Source organism: Pristiophorus japonicus, chromosome 15 (assembly GCF_044704955.1).
Source record: "Pristiophorus japonicus isolate sPriJap1 chromosome 15, sPriJap1.hap1, whole genome shotgun sequence".
NCBI lineage: Eukaryota > Metazoa > Chordata > Chondrichthyes > Pristiophoridae > Pristiophorus > Pristiophorus japonicus.
This window is the reverse complement of record NC_091991.1, coordinates 2,361,958-2,378,242: the sequence shown is the minus strand read 5'-3', so window position 1 is coordinate 2,378,242 and position 16,285 is coordinate 2,361,958. Positions and strand designations below refer to the sequence as shown.

General features: G+C 44.3%; 1 protein-coding gene across 9 annotated transcripts in view; it reads left to right on the top strand.

Moving 5' to 3' along the window:
* The window catches only part of LOC139280562 (POC1 centriolar protein homolog B-like), a 121,221-nt gene extending 109,266 nt beyond the window's left edge, over window positions 1-11,955 (top strand). For 5 of the 9 annotated variants that reach the window (XM_070900058.1, XM_070900062.1, XM_070900064.1 and 2 more), the window contains one exon: window positions 11,284-11,955. In XM_070900058.1, coding sequence (XP_070756159.1) covers window positions 11,284-11,385 — 102 coding nt within the window. In that variant the 3' untranslated portion in view covers window positions 11,386-11,955. Of the gene's footprint in view, window positions 1-9,175; window positions 9,228-11,283 lie in introns of all 9 variants that reach the window. The other 4 variants (XM_070900059.1, XM_070900065.1, XM_070900060.1 and 1 more) reach the window with 2 other exon arrangements.
* Window positions 11,956-16,285: the final 4,330 nt, after the last annotated feature.

Sequence of the window (16,285 nt, the reverse complement as noted above, 5' to 3'; positions counted from 1 at the left end):
TTTAAGCAAAAATGGGGGCAGAGAGATGGGCGAGGAAAAAACAAAAGAGAAGATCTGTGATAGGATGGAAGGCAAGAGAGATTAAATGACAAAAAGGTGTGATCATACAATGCAAAAAGAGATTGTAATGGAACAAGAGAAGAAACAAAAGATGGGTCAGAGTTGAGCTTCGTTAGATTTCTATTGCATTTACTACACAAGGAGACAATGCAATGCACTTCGCAGTACTCTGGATATGAAGACATGAGAGGGATAAGAAAAATGAATGGCAAAAACACAGGATTTTGAGGGGGATTTTGAAGCTAGCCTGGAAGGGAGGTGGCAAAGTGGAGATGCTGAGGAAGGGAATTCCAAGGATGTGGGCAAGGTGGTTGAAGGAGGAGCTATCAATGGTGGAGCAGAGGGAGCGAGGAACAAGAAGTAGGCTAGCCCCCACGATAGCTGACATTGTCAATGGTTCCCCGCGTTTTCAGAACCACCATCAATGTACCTGTCCCGAGGGCATAGGAGTCAAGCACATAGTGTGGTTTGGAGTCACGTGTAGTTTTGCTTTCCTGAAGGGCATTAATGAACCAGATGGATTTTTATATGAATCCAGTGGCTTTAATGGTCATTCACTGCTGCCAGCCCACAATTTACCAATTTAGTGAACTTTTTTTTTCCAAAAATATACTTTATTCATATAAAATTTTCACAATTGGAAAATAGCTCAGTACCTTGCGGTCAGCAATTCCATACAATTCGTTTGGATGCTGACAGCAGTTCCATACAATGCACTAGCGTGCATTTCATTTCAAGGTACAGTTTAGTACAATCCGTAAATCACGTTACATGTAGTACTGTGCAAATGAGGGTATTACATGGAGCAGATGAGAACAGGTTTACATTATATTCCAGGATACATTTCAATACCGATCACGCATGTTACATGTAGCACTATGCAGATGAAAGCAGTACACGGACCAGATGGGCCTACATTTACATTTCTTTACAAGTTACTAAACAGTGCAGAGACTTTCATTATATGTGGCACAACACCGGTGTTTTTCAGTACATAGTGCTCTATGTATACAAGCAGATTAACAAGTACAGCCCGAGGGAGGTCTGATTCCATCCCCTGGGTTTACCGTCACAGAATGACCTTAAACTGTGGCTCTTCCCCATCGTGCCTTTGCGGCGACTGCACCAACCTTTAGTGCGTCCCTCAGCACGTACTCCTGGACCTTGGATTGCGCCAGTCTGCAACACTCGGCCGTGGACATATCCTTGCTCTGGAAGACCAGCAAGTTTCGGGAAGACCAAAATGCGTCTTTCACTGAGTTGATGGCTCTCCAGCAGCAGATGATGTCTGTCTCAGTGTGCATCCCTGGGAACAGTCCGCAGAGCACAGAGTCCTGTGTTACGGAGCTGCTTGGTTTGAACCTCGACAGCAACCACTGCATCGCCTTCCAGACCTGCCTTGCAAAGGGGCAGTCCCAAAGGAGATGGATGACAGTCTCGTCCGCATCACAGCCAACTCTGGGGCAGAGTGCCGTGTCTCTGAAACTCCGGCTGTGCACGAAGGATCTGATGGGTAGGGCCCTTCTCACCACCAACCAAGCTACATCTTGGTGCTTGTGAGAAAGCTCTGACGATGAGACATTCTGCCAAACGAGTTCGACAGTCTGCTCGAGGAACCGTCCGACAGGATCCATCATCGCCGCCTTTTGTAGGGCAGCCAGGACCTTGCGAGCCGACCACTGCTTTATGGCCTTGTGGTCAAAGGTGTTTTTCTTGAAAAACTTTTCCACGAAGGACAGGTGCTGAGGCATGGTCCAACTGGTTGGAGTGTTCCAAGGCAGCCTGGCCAGACCCATCCTTTGCAACACCGGGCACAAAATTTATTGAACTCCATTTCACAACTTGCCACCTTGTGATTTGAACTCAACTTCTGGATTGCTAGTCCAGTACCATAACCATAAGGCCACCCTCCCCATTTGTCATTATGTGGCAAGTATGGCAGCCAATTTGTGTAGAGCAAGATGTACACCATACTCCTCAGAAAGCTACAATGTTGGCTGAATTAAAGGTCAGTTTTCTGCTTCCACTACTTGAGTCTGCTAAATTCAACTTTCTCATTCAAATGACTGATCCCCGTTTTCTATTAATGAACTACTTCCAATGAAAGTGCAGATTCCCTTATTGCCAAATCGATCCCATTTTAGCTGCTTTTATATTGCACTTGTTGGAATCTTAGTGCTGCTGGATCTTGGCAACAGGTCTCGCACAGCCTTCAGCAATCCCAGAATAAACTTGACAGATTTGCTAAGGCAGCCTCTGAGAGGACTTTGAGGGAAGAAAATGACAATCCAGCAACATTGAGTTTGTCACTGGCTCCGCCAGACCCAGCAGCTGGCAGTAGTGGTGGTCTCAGCACAAAAGAAAAGTCGCTTCATACTACAGGACGCATTCGGCAACAATTGGGGGAAATATGCATGAACAAGATTTGCTCATGATTTTGCAAGAGATGGAGTGATAGTGAATCCTGCACTGATGCCAGCTCGGCAAAGTGGAGAGAAACCACAGAGGGCCGGCTAGCGAATGAGGTGGGTGATTCCTATTCACATTTAAAGAGTTGATAATTAGTGAGAAAGTTACCTCTGGGAATTTCTTTTTGCATCTAAAGAGCTGATAATTGGCAAGGCTGTTACTTCAGTGGTAGTTACGATCCTGCAAAAAAAAAAGCAAAATAACATCTAGCACATCACCAGTGCTAATTGAATTTATTTCAGAGGAGTGAATTGAGGATAAATACAAAGAACGTATCCATCTTGTAGCCATATAATCATCAGCTGCCAGTGTTTAATATAGTAAGGGGAAAAATGCAGGACAAAGATATTTTCTGTTTTAGTTTTTAATTTAATCACAGAATTTAATTGATCACATAATCGAGGCTGATACTTCAGTACAGTGCCGAGAAAATGCTGCAGTGTCAGAGGTGGTGTTTTACAGATGAGACATTAAACCGAGACTCCATCTGCCCTTTTGGGTGCATGTAAAAGATCCCATGCTGCTATTCGGTGTACTGGCCAGTATTTACCCTGCAGAAAATGTAATTGTATTCAAAATTATGAGCAGTTTTAATGTGGTAAATAGGAAAAAATATTTTTGTTACATAGTGAATCAGTAACTAGAGGATATATCACCAGAAGAACATAGCGAGAAGTTAGAAGAATGTGTTTACTCAAAGGGTTATGAGAAGGAATTCCCTAGCAGAAACAATCGTGAAACCCAGAATTCAAAATAGCTTTTAAAATTTGAAAAGGATATGGGGAAAGGGCATGGAAATGGTAAGTGTGTGGCTCTTTGAAAGCTAACATAAGCACGATGGGTCAAATGGCTACCTATGCTGCAAAATGATCTGAAAGGTTGGATCTGTTCACTGTGCCATTGAATGTTGACAGGTATTGGAGGGATGAGCTTCGTTGGGCCAAATGATTTTTTCATCTGTGACGGCTTGTGAGGCTGGAATCCACCCAAGATTTGCTAAGTGACAGGCAAGAAGAAATCTAGCCACTTAAGACAGTTAAGGAAAATAAATCAGATGGATAGTCAAACTATTCATAGACCAAAACAAAGCCTACTTTTATGCTGACCTTAAACAGTAATTTTATTTTTTTTACATTCCAAAAAGGGCCCATTTAGTTTTGTTTAATATGAATGTCATGAAGATCATAAAACTCAAATGTTTGTTAGATTGCGCCCCATTTCTTAAAAATCCCAAGATGCTATACTCAAGAAAAGATTCATCCCACTCGCATTGAGTAAATGCTTTCATCATTAAGCACAGAGGAGCGAGCCATTTACTTAGTCGTATGTACTCTGCTTCCAGAAGATATATATTCCTTAAATCATCATCATAGGCAGTCCCTCGAAATTGAGAAAGACTTGCTTCCACTCTCGGGTGACTGAACAGTCCAATACGGGAATTACAGTCTCTGTCACAGGTGGGACAGACAATTGTTGAGGGAAAGGATGGGTGGGGAGTCTGGTTTGCCGCACACTCCTTCCGCTGCCTGCGCTTGGTTTCTGCATGCTCTCGGTGACGAGACTCGAGGTGCTCAGCGCCCTCCCGGATGCTCTTCCGCTACTTTGGGTGGTCTTAGGCCAGGGATTCCCAGGTGTCGGTGGGGGTGTTGCACTTTATCAGGGAGGCTTTGAGGATGTCCTTGAAACGTTTCCACTGCCCACCTGGGGCTCGCTTGCCGTGTTGGAGCTCTGAGTAGAGCGCTGGCTTTGGGAGTCTCATGACGGGCATGCGGACGATGTGGCCCGCCCAACGGAACTGGTCGAGCGTGGTCAGTGCCTCAATGCTGGGGATGTTGGCTTAAGCGAGAACACACGTTGGTGCATCTATCCTCCCAGTGGATTTGCAGGATCTTGCAGAGGCAGTGCTGGTGGTACTTCAGCGCTTTGAGATGTCTGCTGTATATAGTCCAAGTCTCAGCCATATAGGAGGGTGGGTATCACTACTGCCCTGTAGACCATAATCTTAGTAGATTTAAGGTCCTGGTCTTCAAACATTCTATTCCTCAGGTGACCGAAGGCTGCGCTGGCACATTGGAGGCAGTATTGGACCTCGTCATCGATGTCTGCCCTTGCTGATAGGCTCCCGAGGTATGGAAAATGGTCCACGTCCAAGGCAATGCCTTGGATTTTGATGTGGCTGAAGAGCTCTTCCCAGAGTCGCAATGCAGATTCCGTCCACTAAGGGATACAACGAACATGATCTTCACTGCACAACAACTACAAGAGAAATGCAGGGAACAGCACCAACCCTTGTACATGACCTCCTTTAACCTCACAAAGGCCTTTGACACTGTCAACTGTGAGGGACTATGGCGTGTCCTCCTCCGTTTCGGCTGCCTCCATAAGTTTGTCACCATCCTCCGCCTGCTCCACGATGACATGCAAACCATGATCCTGACCAATGGATCCACCACAGACCCAATCCATGTCCGAACCGGGGTCCAGCTGCAATGCTTCATCTGACTCTCAACAAGCTCCCCGCTAGAGTGGAACTAAATTATAGAACCAATGGGAACCTGTTCAACCTTCGGTGCCTCCAGGCTAAATCCAAGGTCGTCCTATCCTCTCATCAAAGTAAGTATGCGGACGACGCGCGCACACAGAGGCCGAACTCTAAGCCATCATCAACTGAGGTGTATGAAAGCATAGGCCTTACACTAAACATCCGTAAGACAAAGGTCCTCCACCAACCAATTCCTTAAATATTCATTGTTGTCAGCAGAAATTACCCTTTAAACCTCAAGTATGTTCTTTTACTTTAGGGTTTTCCATTTGTTTCACATAAACGTGCAAGTATCCCACATGGCATATTGTTGAAACCCTCTATGCCATTGCTGATCTTATAACGTGACAAAAGAAGTCCCGAACTAATTTCTATCTTACTTTTTCAGAAGACTGCAATAACAGAAAAGAACTTTCATTCATATAGCGCCATTTGCAGCCTCAGAACTTCCCAAAACACGTCATAGCCAATGAAGTACTTTTGAAGTGAAGTCACTGTTGTAATATAGGGAAACGTGCCAATTTGTGCACAGCAAGGCTCCACAAACAGCAGTGAGATAAGTGAACAAATAATCTCTTTAGGTGGTGTTGGTTATGGGTTAAGTATTGGCTGGGACATGGGGGGAATCACCCCTGCTCTTCTTCAGATAGTGCCATTGGATCATGTATGTCTTGTAAACTTCTCGGTTTAACGTCTCACCTGAAAGATGGCACCTCCAACAGTGCAGAACTCTCTCAGTACTATGCTGAAATGTCAGATAGATTATGTGCTTATGGTGTCTGGAATGGGCCTTAAGCCCATGACCTCTGACTCAGAGGCGACAGTGCTACCACTGAGCCAAGGCTGATACCTTAAACCTGTCCTGTTTAACTTCTGATCTAAACCAAAAGCTGGGCTATTGCCATTACCAAATTGACTCTTACAAATGAACTCAGGCTATTAATTTATTAATCTGACTAGGAGCGAGAAATAATCAGTCAGCTTTTCCTCAAAGAGTCTATCATTCTTGACATATTGAAAAATAGTTTTCAGATGTACTTCAGTTTCTGATGCCAGGAATGGACCATGAATTCAATTCTTATTTTTTCAATTAGAGAGTAAAATTTTCAGTTTGCCAAAAGCTATTGTTTAGCAACTAACTATAAAAGAGTGTTGCAACATTTAGAATCAGAGTTCTTGAAAGCGATAATTTCAGGCTGAAATAGATTGTTAACTGCATGTAGTAAACCATTAACATAGCAATAGTTACAATAGTGCTACTTTAGTTTATAATCCTAACTTAAAATAGGCAAAGATTAAAAGAAGAGCAAGGCGAACAATGAGTTGTGTCACGTAATCTTTTCAACATATACTGCAAATTCATTACGGAGGACAGTCTGGAGAACTTGGTAGCTGGTTTCCAGATCAGTGGAAAATTGGCAATGGGTCTACGATGCAATAATGATTGCAGCTGGAAAAGAGATCCTTCTTCCCCACCTCAACACTAGGAGTATAGCTAACCACATTCTGAGCAAACACATCTGAACATGTCATTGTAAAGTTCCCGTGTGTGGTTTCCTACTCGTTGTGTTGTACCATTGTGCCAATTTGATTTTCCTCCAACCAGAGATTCTCTGCTCTTAGATTTCCTATCACCAAAGGTCAAAAGATTTGATCGAAACATAGAAAATAGGTGCAGGAGTAGGCCATTCGGTCCTTCGAGCCTGCACCGCCATTCAATAAGTTCATGGCTGAACATGCAACTTCAGTACCCCATTCCTGCTTTCTCGCCATACCTCTTGATCCCCCTAGTAGTAAATATATTCCTTTTTGAATATATTTAGTGAATTGGCCTCAACAACTTCCTGTGGTAGAGAATTCCACAGGTTCACCACTCTCTGGGTGAAGAAGTTTCTCCTCATCTCGGTCCTAAATGGCTTACCCCTTATTCTTAGACTGTGACCCCTGGTTCTGGACTTCCCCAACATTGGGAACATTCTTCCTGCATCTAACTTGTCGAAACCTGTCAGAATTTTAAATGTTTCTATGAGATCTCCTCTCATGCTTCTGAACTCCAGTGAATACAAGCCCAGTTGATCCAGTCTTTCTTCATATGTCAGTCCTGCCATCCCGGGAATCAGTCTGGTGAACCTTCGCTGCACTCCCTCAATAGCAAGAATGTCCTTCCTCAAGATAGGAGACCAAAACTGTACACAATATTCCAGGTGTGTCCTCACCAAGGCCCTGTACAACTGTAGTAACACCTCCCTGCCCCTGTACTCAAATCCCCTCGCTATGAAGGCCAACATGCCATTTGCTTTCTTAATCACCTGCTGTACCTGCATGCCAACCTTCAATGACTGATGTACCATGACACCCAGGTATCGTTGCATCTCCCCTTTTCCTAATCTGTCACCATTCAGATAATAGTCTGTCTCTCTTTTTACCACCAAAGTGGATAACCTCACATTTATCCACATTATACTTCATCTGCCATGCATTTGCCCACTCACCTAACCTATCCAAGTCATTCTACAGCCTCATAGCATCCTCCTCACAGCTCACACTGCCACCCAACTTAGTGTCATCTGCAAATTTGGAGATACTACATTTAATCCCCTCGTCTAAATCATTAATGTACAGTGTAAACAGCTGGGGCCCCAGCACAGAACCTTGCGGTACCCCACTAGTCACTGCCTGCCATTCTGAAAAGTACCCATTTACTCCTACTCTTTGCTTCCTGTCTGCCAACCAGTTCTCAATCCACGTCAGCACACTACCCCCAATCCCATGTGCTTTAACTTTGCACATTAATCTCTTGTGTGGGACCTTGTCGAAAGCCTTCTGAAAGTCCAAATACATCACATCAACTGGTTCTCCCTTGTCCACTCTACTGGAAACATCCTCATGTCACCTCTTGGATGCAGACCATCAGGCCCTGGGGATTTATCGGCCTTCAATCCCATCAATTTCCCCAACACAATTTCCTGACTAAGAGGTGTTTAAAATCATGAATGGTTTTGATGGAGTAAATAATGAGAAATTGTTTCTAGTGGAAGAGGTGTTGGTAACCAGAGGACACAGAGTTAAGGTGATTGGCAAAAGAGCCAGAGGCGACGTGAGGAAACTTTTTTAACACACCGAGTTGTTGTGATCTGACATGCACTGCCTGAAATGGTGATGGAACCAGGTTCAGTAGTAACATTCAAAAGGGAATTGAATAAATACTTGAAGGGGAGAAAAAACCCAGAAAAGAGCAGGGAGGGGCAGTGAGACTAATTGGATAGCTCTACCAAAGAGTCGACAAGGCATGATGAGCCAAATAACCTCCTGTGCTGTATCATTTAATGATTCTATGAAATGTCCTTTGGCACTGACCCGTTAAAACCATTGTCTGCCTCAAAGACAAACTAGGTGACTCTGTAGTTGGACTATCAAGTCCACACCAGCATCTGCCAAAGATTTTAGATACCGTGCAATGGTCTATTCTCAATTGCTGATGTTCACAATCACTGCTAAAAATGCTCGTCATCCAAGCATCCTCTTGCAGCTTGCCAAATTTTCCTTTTGTGTTCTTGAATCGTACTGATAAGGAATAGCTGCACTGTGTTTTCCACATTATTCAGTATAAGATAGACCAACAGATTAAGCCGAAGAAATCCAGCGTGCCTAGTCAGGTATCGCTCTACATTTCAGCAGTGATTGGTATCTGGGATATGACTTCAGTCAACTTACCAATTTTAGGCAATGCAGAGATGACAGTTGCACCAGAGAATTTTTCATGTTAAAAGTTCACCAAAACCAGAGCAGCACTGGGACTGAATTCTCTGTAAATCAATGGCAGATTGCACTTAATTCCTCCAAGAAGGTAACGATCAGTCTAGTAATGGGGCACTTCCATTCGATAGGAAATCCTCAACTCCAAGATCACACTGCACCCAGGAAATGTTGCTGAAGAAATCCCAGTGCTGAACAGCTTTTCTTATCCTTTGAATAACAATCCTTTTAAGGATTGACCCATTACCTAAGAACATACCTTTATACGAGCTATATTCTTGCTGCGATTTGCTTGTGAATCACGTGGCTTCTTAAGGTAACCACTGGTTTGTACTTATCCATATATAGACTGCTGAAATCAGTTAAAACCACAACACAGGTATCTGCGTCCAAACCTCAGGTGAGAACTTAATTGATTAGGTTATTGGTGACCATATTGTTTCTTAATTGTTTATAATATAATTGAAATTACTGGATGATTTTGTTATTTTTGATAAGGTTAGATGAAGTATAATTTACAACATTGCAATAATATAGTTACAAGTTGAACCTCTCTGGTCCGGGACACTCTGGTCCAGAAACCTTCATGGTTCGGCATTAGTTTGCGGAACTGCCGCTGTGCGTGGGTGGTCTCCCGGTTTCTGTACTGTTGGTGAAGTGCAGGATCCTCACAACCTTACTTCCTTTCTGTATCTTGTATTGTCATTTTGTGGGCACCTTTTGTCAGTCTGCTCTTTGCGACTCGTGAGGGGCATCTGTGCTTTCTTGATCTAGAGTCCGGGGGGATTGAGTGCTGTCATAGAACGTTCTGAATGATGGGAGCTGATTTTGGTGGGTGAGGGAATTTATTCTAGCAACACCTTTATGACTGTGCTGCAATGATTGTTAACCTTGTTCCGACTCTGAAATAATTTCAAACCTCCCTAAGGGAGCATTTGCTATGGCAATACTGCTGACCTCCCATGGTTCGGAAAATTGTCTCTTTCGGCACCAGTCAGATCCTGACGGTGCCGGACCACAGAGGTCCAAACTGTAATATTTTCTTCCATCCCATGCCCCCATTTGTATGTAGATTATTATTTTTAACACTTTTTAAGCTATTACCACTCCCCACTTCCAAATATTTTGCGCATATTCCCTCAGCAACGCCAAGATTTTCTCATACATTTGACAGCTCTGCTAGCCTATGTTTTAGAAGGTATGAGCAGCGTGGCTTGTTTACTGGACTCCAGTTTTACCTTCCTCCCTCAAAGGATTCCTGACTTTCATTAAATTCCTCATTAGACCACTTGGGTGTGATTGAGAAACCTTTGTGGAGAAAACTAATGCCAATAACAGCAACTTGTATTTACCAAGGGAATATTCCACGGCACTTTTCCCAGGGGAAGAAAAGATTAAAAAATAAATACAGAACTGATACTGAGCTGGGGGTGGGTGGGGGGGGCGGGGGAAGTGTGAGATTAGAAAGAGTGATCCAAAGTATGGTAGAAAAGATGGGTTTTGAGAAGGCTTTTAAAAGTGAAAGAAAAGTAGAAGTAGAGAGGGAGTTGTAGAGAGTAGGGCCAAAGTGACTGAGTGCTCTTGGCATCAACGATGGGTTGAAGAGTTAGGGGGACGGTGCAAGAAGGCCAGACTGAAGTATGGTAGAGGAGATTGCAGAGGTAAGATGGGGCAAGGCTATGGAGATGAGTATTTTAAACAATACAGAATACCAGTGTAGGTCAGCGAGGATGGGGGTGATAAATGAGTGGGATTTAGGATTCCTGACTTTCATTAAATTCCTCATTTGACCACTTAGGTGTGATTGAGAAACCTTTGTGGAGAAAGATCTCTGGGTGACAGGACCCTTCCAGGATATGGGTGGTTGAGTTCCAACAAGTTGAAGTTTCTGAAGGGATCGATCGAATGGAAGGCTGGCAAAGAGGGTACTGGACAAGTGAAACCTGGAAGGGTCCTGTCACCCAGAGATCTTTCCATCAAGTTGAAACCTTTCTAGCCTTTTTAAGCATTCATTCTGATATATAATGTTTTTATAACTCTGTTCCTTCCAGGTAGTTTCTATAAAGTAGTAAGTTCCTTACAGTCAGCACCATTGATTACATCAATCTGGTTTGAATTTAATTTCTGGTCCCTGCAGACAGCTTCTTCTAATAATGGGAGCGGCATTTGCAGACATCACTGGCTTCTCATCAGTACTTGTGAAAATCCAGTTGGGGAAAAATCCAGTGGGTGATTTTGTTTTCCCCTTGGTGCAATTTGAGGAGTTCTTAACAAATTCCTGCTAGGATTAGATGTTAAAAACCACCCTAAATGATTGCTTATTAGAATAATGTCCTTGTGTTACCCACAGCTCAGTCCTGTCCCTAGATATATGTGTACAATTACTACTTACATGTGTCCTAACATGTTACCTCATTAATGTGTGCAAGCAATTAATTATTGCGCTTTATTTCCAGACAGTGTCAATCTTAGAACAGCGTTTAACCCTGACCGAAGACAAACTGCAGGAGTGTCTGGATAATCAGCAGACTGGGCTGCAAGTGCGGCCCTCAAGTTAATGAGATTTTTGGATTTTGAGACTCTACATTTAATTTTTGGTCCTGCGATATTGGATGTTAAAGATGGCATCCTCTTGAAAGTAAGGGATAAAGCTCTGCTTTTCTTGTCCTGTGGGATGCAGACGGCACTCGGCTGTGACTGAAACTGTGAAACAGCTACTACCAAACATTACCCGAGAGCTTTGTGTGTGCGTGACTACCCTGTTCGATGTTCTTAGGGTATGTTATATTTCTTTACAATTGACTTTCACAGAATCTGTGGAATAAATTGAATATCTGAGTGCTTCTCTATCATGACATTCTCCTTTCCAAAATGGGGATTAATTCCTTCATATGGAGTATACAAGGCTATACATGGCATCATACGGTGTACAAGACTGTATGTACTCTGAGGCCCGTAATCAAGGTGAAAGCTAAAGTGAGACAATGTGAATTATTTCTCATGTGATTCTCCACAACTACTTGAAAAACCGTCACTTTGAAATTGTATGTATTCTGATTTTGTATTTACTGCCATAAAGTATTTCCATAACACCACACTTTCTTTGATGCAACTTTTCTAATAAAATTTTTCTCATCATGAAATAAATTGAGTGGAAGCAGAATTTTTAAACAAAAATATTTTCCACTTGTGTTTGAATTATCAGCCTCCAATTGCTAATTGAGCCATGCTAATCAACTGTGGCTCAGTGGGCAGCACTCTCGCCTCTGGGTCAAAAGGTTGTCGGTTCAAGTCCCACTCCAGAGACTTGAGCACACAAATCTAGGCTGATAACTCCACTGTAGTACTGAGGGAGTGCTGCATTGTTTGAGATGCCGGCTTTCGGATGAGGCATTAAACTGAGCCCGTCTGCCCCTCAGGTGGATGGAAAACACCTGACACTATTTTGAAGAGCAGGGCAGTTCTCCCCAGTGTCCAAAAAAACAGATGATCTGTCAGTTATTTAATTGCTGTTTGTGGGACCTTGCTATGCGCTAATTGGCTGTCATGTTCCTATATTTTTCTATCATTCCTGGGATGTGGGTGTCACTGGCCAGGCCGGCATTTATTGCCCATCCCTAATTGCCCTTGAGAAGGTGGTGGTGAGCCGCTGCAGTCTGTGAAGTGAAGATATTCCCACAGTGCTGTTAGGGAGAGAGTTCCAGGATTTTGACACAAAGACTATGAAGGAACAAACAATATATTTCCAAGTCAGGATGGTGTGTGACTTGGAGGGGAACTTGCAGATGACGGTGTTCCCATGCGCCTGCTACCCTTGTCCTGCTAGGTGGTAGAAGTCGCAGGTTTGGGAGGTGCTGTCGAAGAAGCCTTGTTGAGTTACGAGAGTGACTACACTTCAAAAGTACTTAATTAATTAGTTGTAAAGTGATTTGGGACATCCTGATGATGTAAAAGGTATATAAATGCAAGTTCTTTATTACAGTCCTAACTTTCGGATGTGACGTTAAACCGAGGCCCGACTGCTCCCCCATGGCACTATTTCGAAGAAGATCAGGGGAGTTATCCCCGGTGTCCTGACCAATATTTATCCCTCAATCAACTTAACAAAAAATTATCTGGTCTTTATCACATTGCTGTTTGTGGGAGCTTGCTGTGCGCAAATTGGCTGCCGTGTTTCAACATTACAACAGTGACTACACTTCAAAAGTACTTAATTGGCTGTAAAGCGCTTTGAGACGTCTGGTGGTCGTAAAAGGCGATACATAAATGCAAGTCTTTCTAATGTCTCCACTCTAGCCAGGCTTCGCATACCCAAGTAGATTGTTTATAGGACTTGGTGACATCAGCCGACACTCCGAGGAAGGTTTACTTTGTAGCGACGTTGTAAGCATGTTCTTTATAAACACATTTACAGCTTTGGTGCAACCAGCACAAAGAGGACTTCGATCTCCCCGGAGTAATTGGGGCCCCTATTTTCCCCAATGATAATTTCTGACGTCCCCTTAACTGTACACACGTTTTTCTCACCACTGTCAGCGCCAGGAAAAAAACGCTAGTCTCCCCGAAACTAAAGCTAACTGTAGCACCGCGCTACCCGAGTCCATCTCAGGGTCAGAGCTAACAGCGTGCGCCTAAAGTGCACTGCGCATGCGCTTACAGTTTTAAAACCCATTCAGTGCGCATGCGCAGAAAAAATAAAATCAGCACGTCTGGATCATCAGTGAGAATCCATTTGTGGCAGAGGTGGATTTGCAGGTAGGAAATACAGCTTCAATCAAAAGATGGATGTGAGGGAAGGGCGCAAAGAAGGCGAAAGGGTCAGAGACAGAGAAGGGGAAGCTGTCATGGCCAAGAGATTTCTCGCAGAAGAAATTGAGCCCCTGGTAGACATAATTGAGAGTAGATGGAAAATTCTTGAAAACAAAGGGAGCTTCGGTAAAAAGAAACTTAAACCCTCTGTACTCGCAAAAGTTTGGGACCAGGTTGCAGTAGAGTTTAATGCAATGTTCACCACCGCGAGAACTAGTGCACAGCTCAAAAAGACGTGGCAGGACCTCGGACAAGCAGTGACTGTAAGTAATAATTTTAATTTAACTTTATTTAAGTTTTTAGTTATATTTATATTTATGCACTGCAATAACATTTGTAAATATGATTCGTGTGTGTGTTCAGAAGGACCTTCTCAAGTTCCATTTTCACCTTTGCAGAAGATGGTGTCACAGATCAACCGAGAACGGTCACAAACTGGAGGAGGTCCGGCAAGAAGGCTGCAACCAACAGCCGTGGAGCAAGGATTGTGTAAGTGATTAAATGTCACAGGAGAAGACCCAACCATCGAAGCGGAAGCTGGGCCCAGTTTCCTGAGAGAGTAAGCCCTGCAAATTACAGTCTGGGTTGGCTAAATGTTACATACTGCGTGTGCTGGCTACGCTGCTTCTTCCTCCCTGCTGCTAACCAAGTATCCCTGTTATGTTTTGCAGATATTGCGCATCAGGAGGAGATGGAAGGTGCACCTGAAGTAGAAGAGCATGTCAGGAAACCGCCATTCCAGATATTCTACACCAGGAGAATGAAGGGCAGCATGATCATAGGCAGTCCCTCAAAATCGAGGAAGACTTGCTTCCACTCTAAAAGTGAGTTCTCAGGAATTACAGTCTCTGTCACAAGTAGGACAGACAGTGGTTGAAGGAAAGGATGGGTGGGACAGGTTTGCTGCACGTTCCTTCCGCTGCCTGCACTTGGTTTTTTCCATGCTCTCGGTGACTAGACTCGAGGTGCTCAGAGCCCTCCCGGATGCACTTCCTCCACTTAGGGCGGTCTTTGGCCAGGGATTCCGAGGTGTCGGGGATGTTGCATTTTATCAAGGAGGCTTTGAGTGTCCTTGAAACGTTTCCTCTGCCCACCTGGGGGCTCGCTTGCTGCATAGGCGTTCCAAGTAGAGCGCTTGCTTTGGGAGTCTTATGTCGGGCATGCCCAGCGGAGCTGGTCGAGTGTGGTCAGTGCTTCAATGCTGGGGATGTTGACCTGATCGAGAACAGGATGACTTCGACAACGAGATGGTTACCCTGGATTTGGAGAGGGTGAACCTCTCGGATTCCAAGCCCTTTCCTGAGCGACTCAACCGACGGGACATTTCTAGGTGCCACCTGAGGCTGCGGGCCCCAGTGTGTCGCAGCAAGCCACACCTGCGAGGCGTCAGAGGAGGGTGGGAGGGAGAGCTAAAGCAGAAACACAGGATGCAGAGAACATAGGACATCTCATGAGGATGAGTGGGGAGAACATCCATCAACCGAGATTGCTCCTGGAAACCTTGTGTAGGGTGAGGCTAGAGATAGGGGGACTGAGAGATGAAGCAGCAACACTGGCTGGAGGAATGGGTGAGGTGAGAGGAGAGATTGTGGGACTGTCATTGGAGGTGGCAAGACTTTCGGGACAGATGACCGAGGTAGTAGCAGCAACAGGGGGCTCGCCCAGGCGGTCATTGCTGCCAGGAACTTTCGAACCACCAGACCAAAGTCAGGGGTTGATCCACAGGCTGAGGATGAATCCGAAGAGGAATCCGGTCCTTCCACAATGACACATGCCAGCTCTGTCCCTGTCGTAACCCAACAACAACGGGGGGGGGGGGGGGGGGGGGATCGAAGCAGAAGTCTGCAACAAAGGACACACGCAGGGGTAGCGGCATCAACGGGCAGGAGTGGCACACAGCGCTAAGGAGAAGAGATAGGTGGTTGGTTCTTCATTTAAAAGTTTGACTCAAAATTTATTACAGTTTTTAAAGTTAAAAGATAAGTTATGTTAAGCTAAGTACAACTGTGCTGTACAAATTTTTAATAAACATATTTATTTTGGACTTTTAACCTGACTCCTGCACATTATTTTTTGAATCCAGCACTATAAAATCTTTGGGGATTATGTCACGGATTCAACATGTCAAATGGCCTCATTCTTTGTAACCGATAAATTTAAATGAAACAGGGACAGGTTCCAGTACTAAGGTGTTCATGGATCCTGATGTGTCCTGGGTCACTGATACATGCAACACAGGACTATGGTACATGTTGAATCCATTGACATGTTGAAATCGGGAAGAACATCTGATTGGGAATCAAATTGTCATTAGGCCCCTCCTATTGTTAAGGAGCATATCACGCAGTACTTCCTGCCTATTGAGTCACTGGAGGAACAACAGCACCCAGCTTTTATATTAGGCCTTTAACATTGAAAAATGTCTCACGGTGCTTCACATGTGTACTCAGACCAAAAAGGACACCCAGCCGAGAAAGGAGCTTATTAGGAGGGATGATCAAAATCCTGGTCAAAGAGATGGGTTTGGGAGGGTCTTACAGAAAGAGGGGGAGGTGGAGAGGTTCAGTGAGTAAATCCCAGAATGTGGGGATGAGACGGTTGAAGGCACGGCTGCCAATGGTGGGACAAGGGGAGAGAAGAATGTAGAGT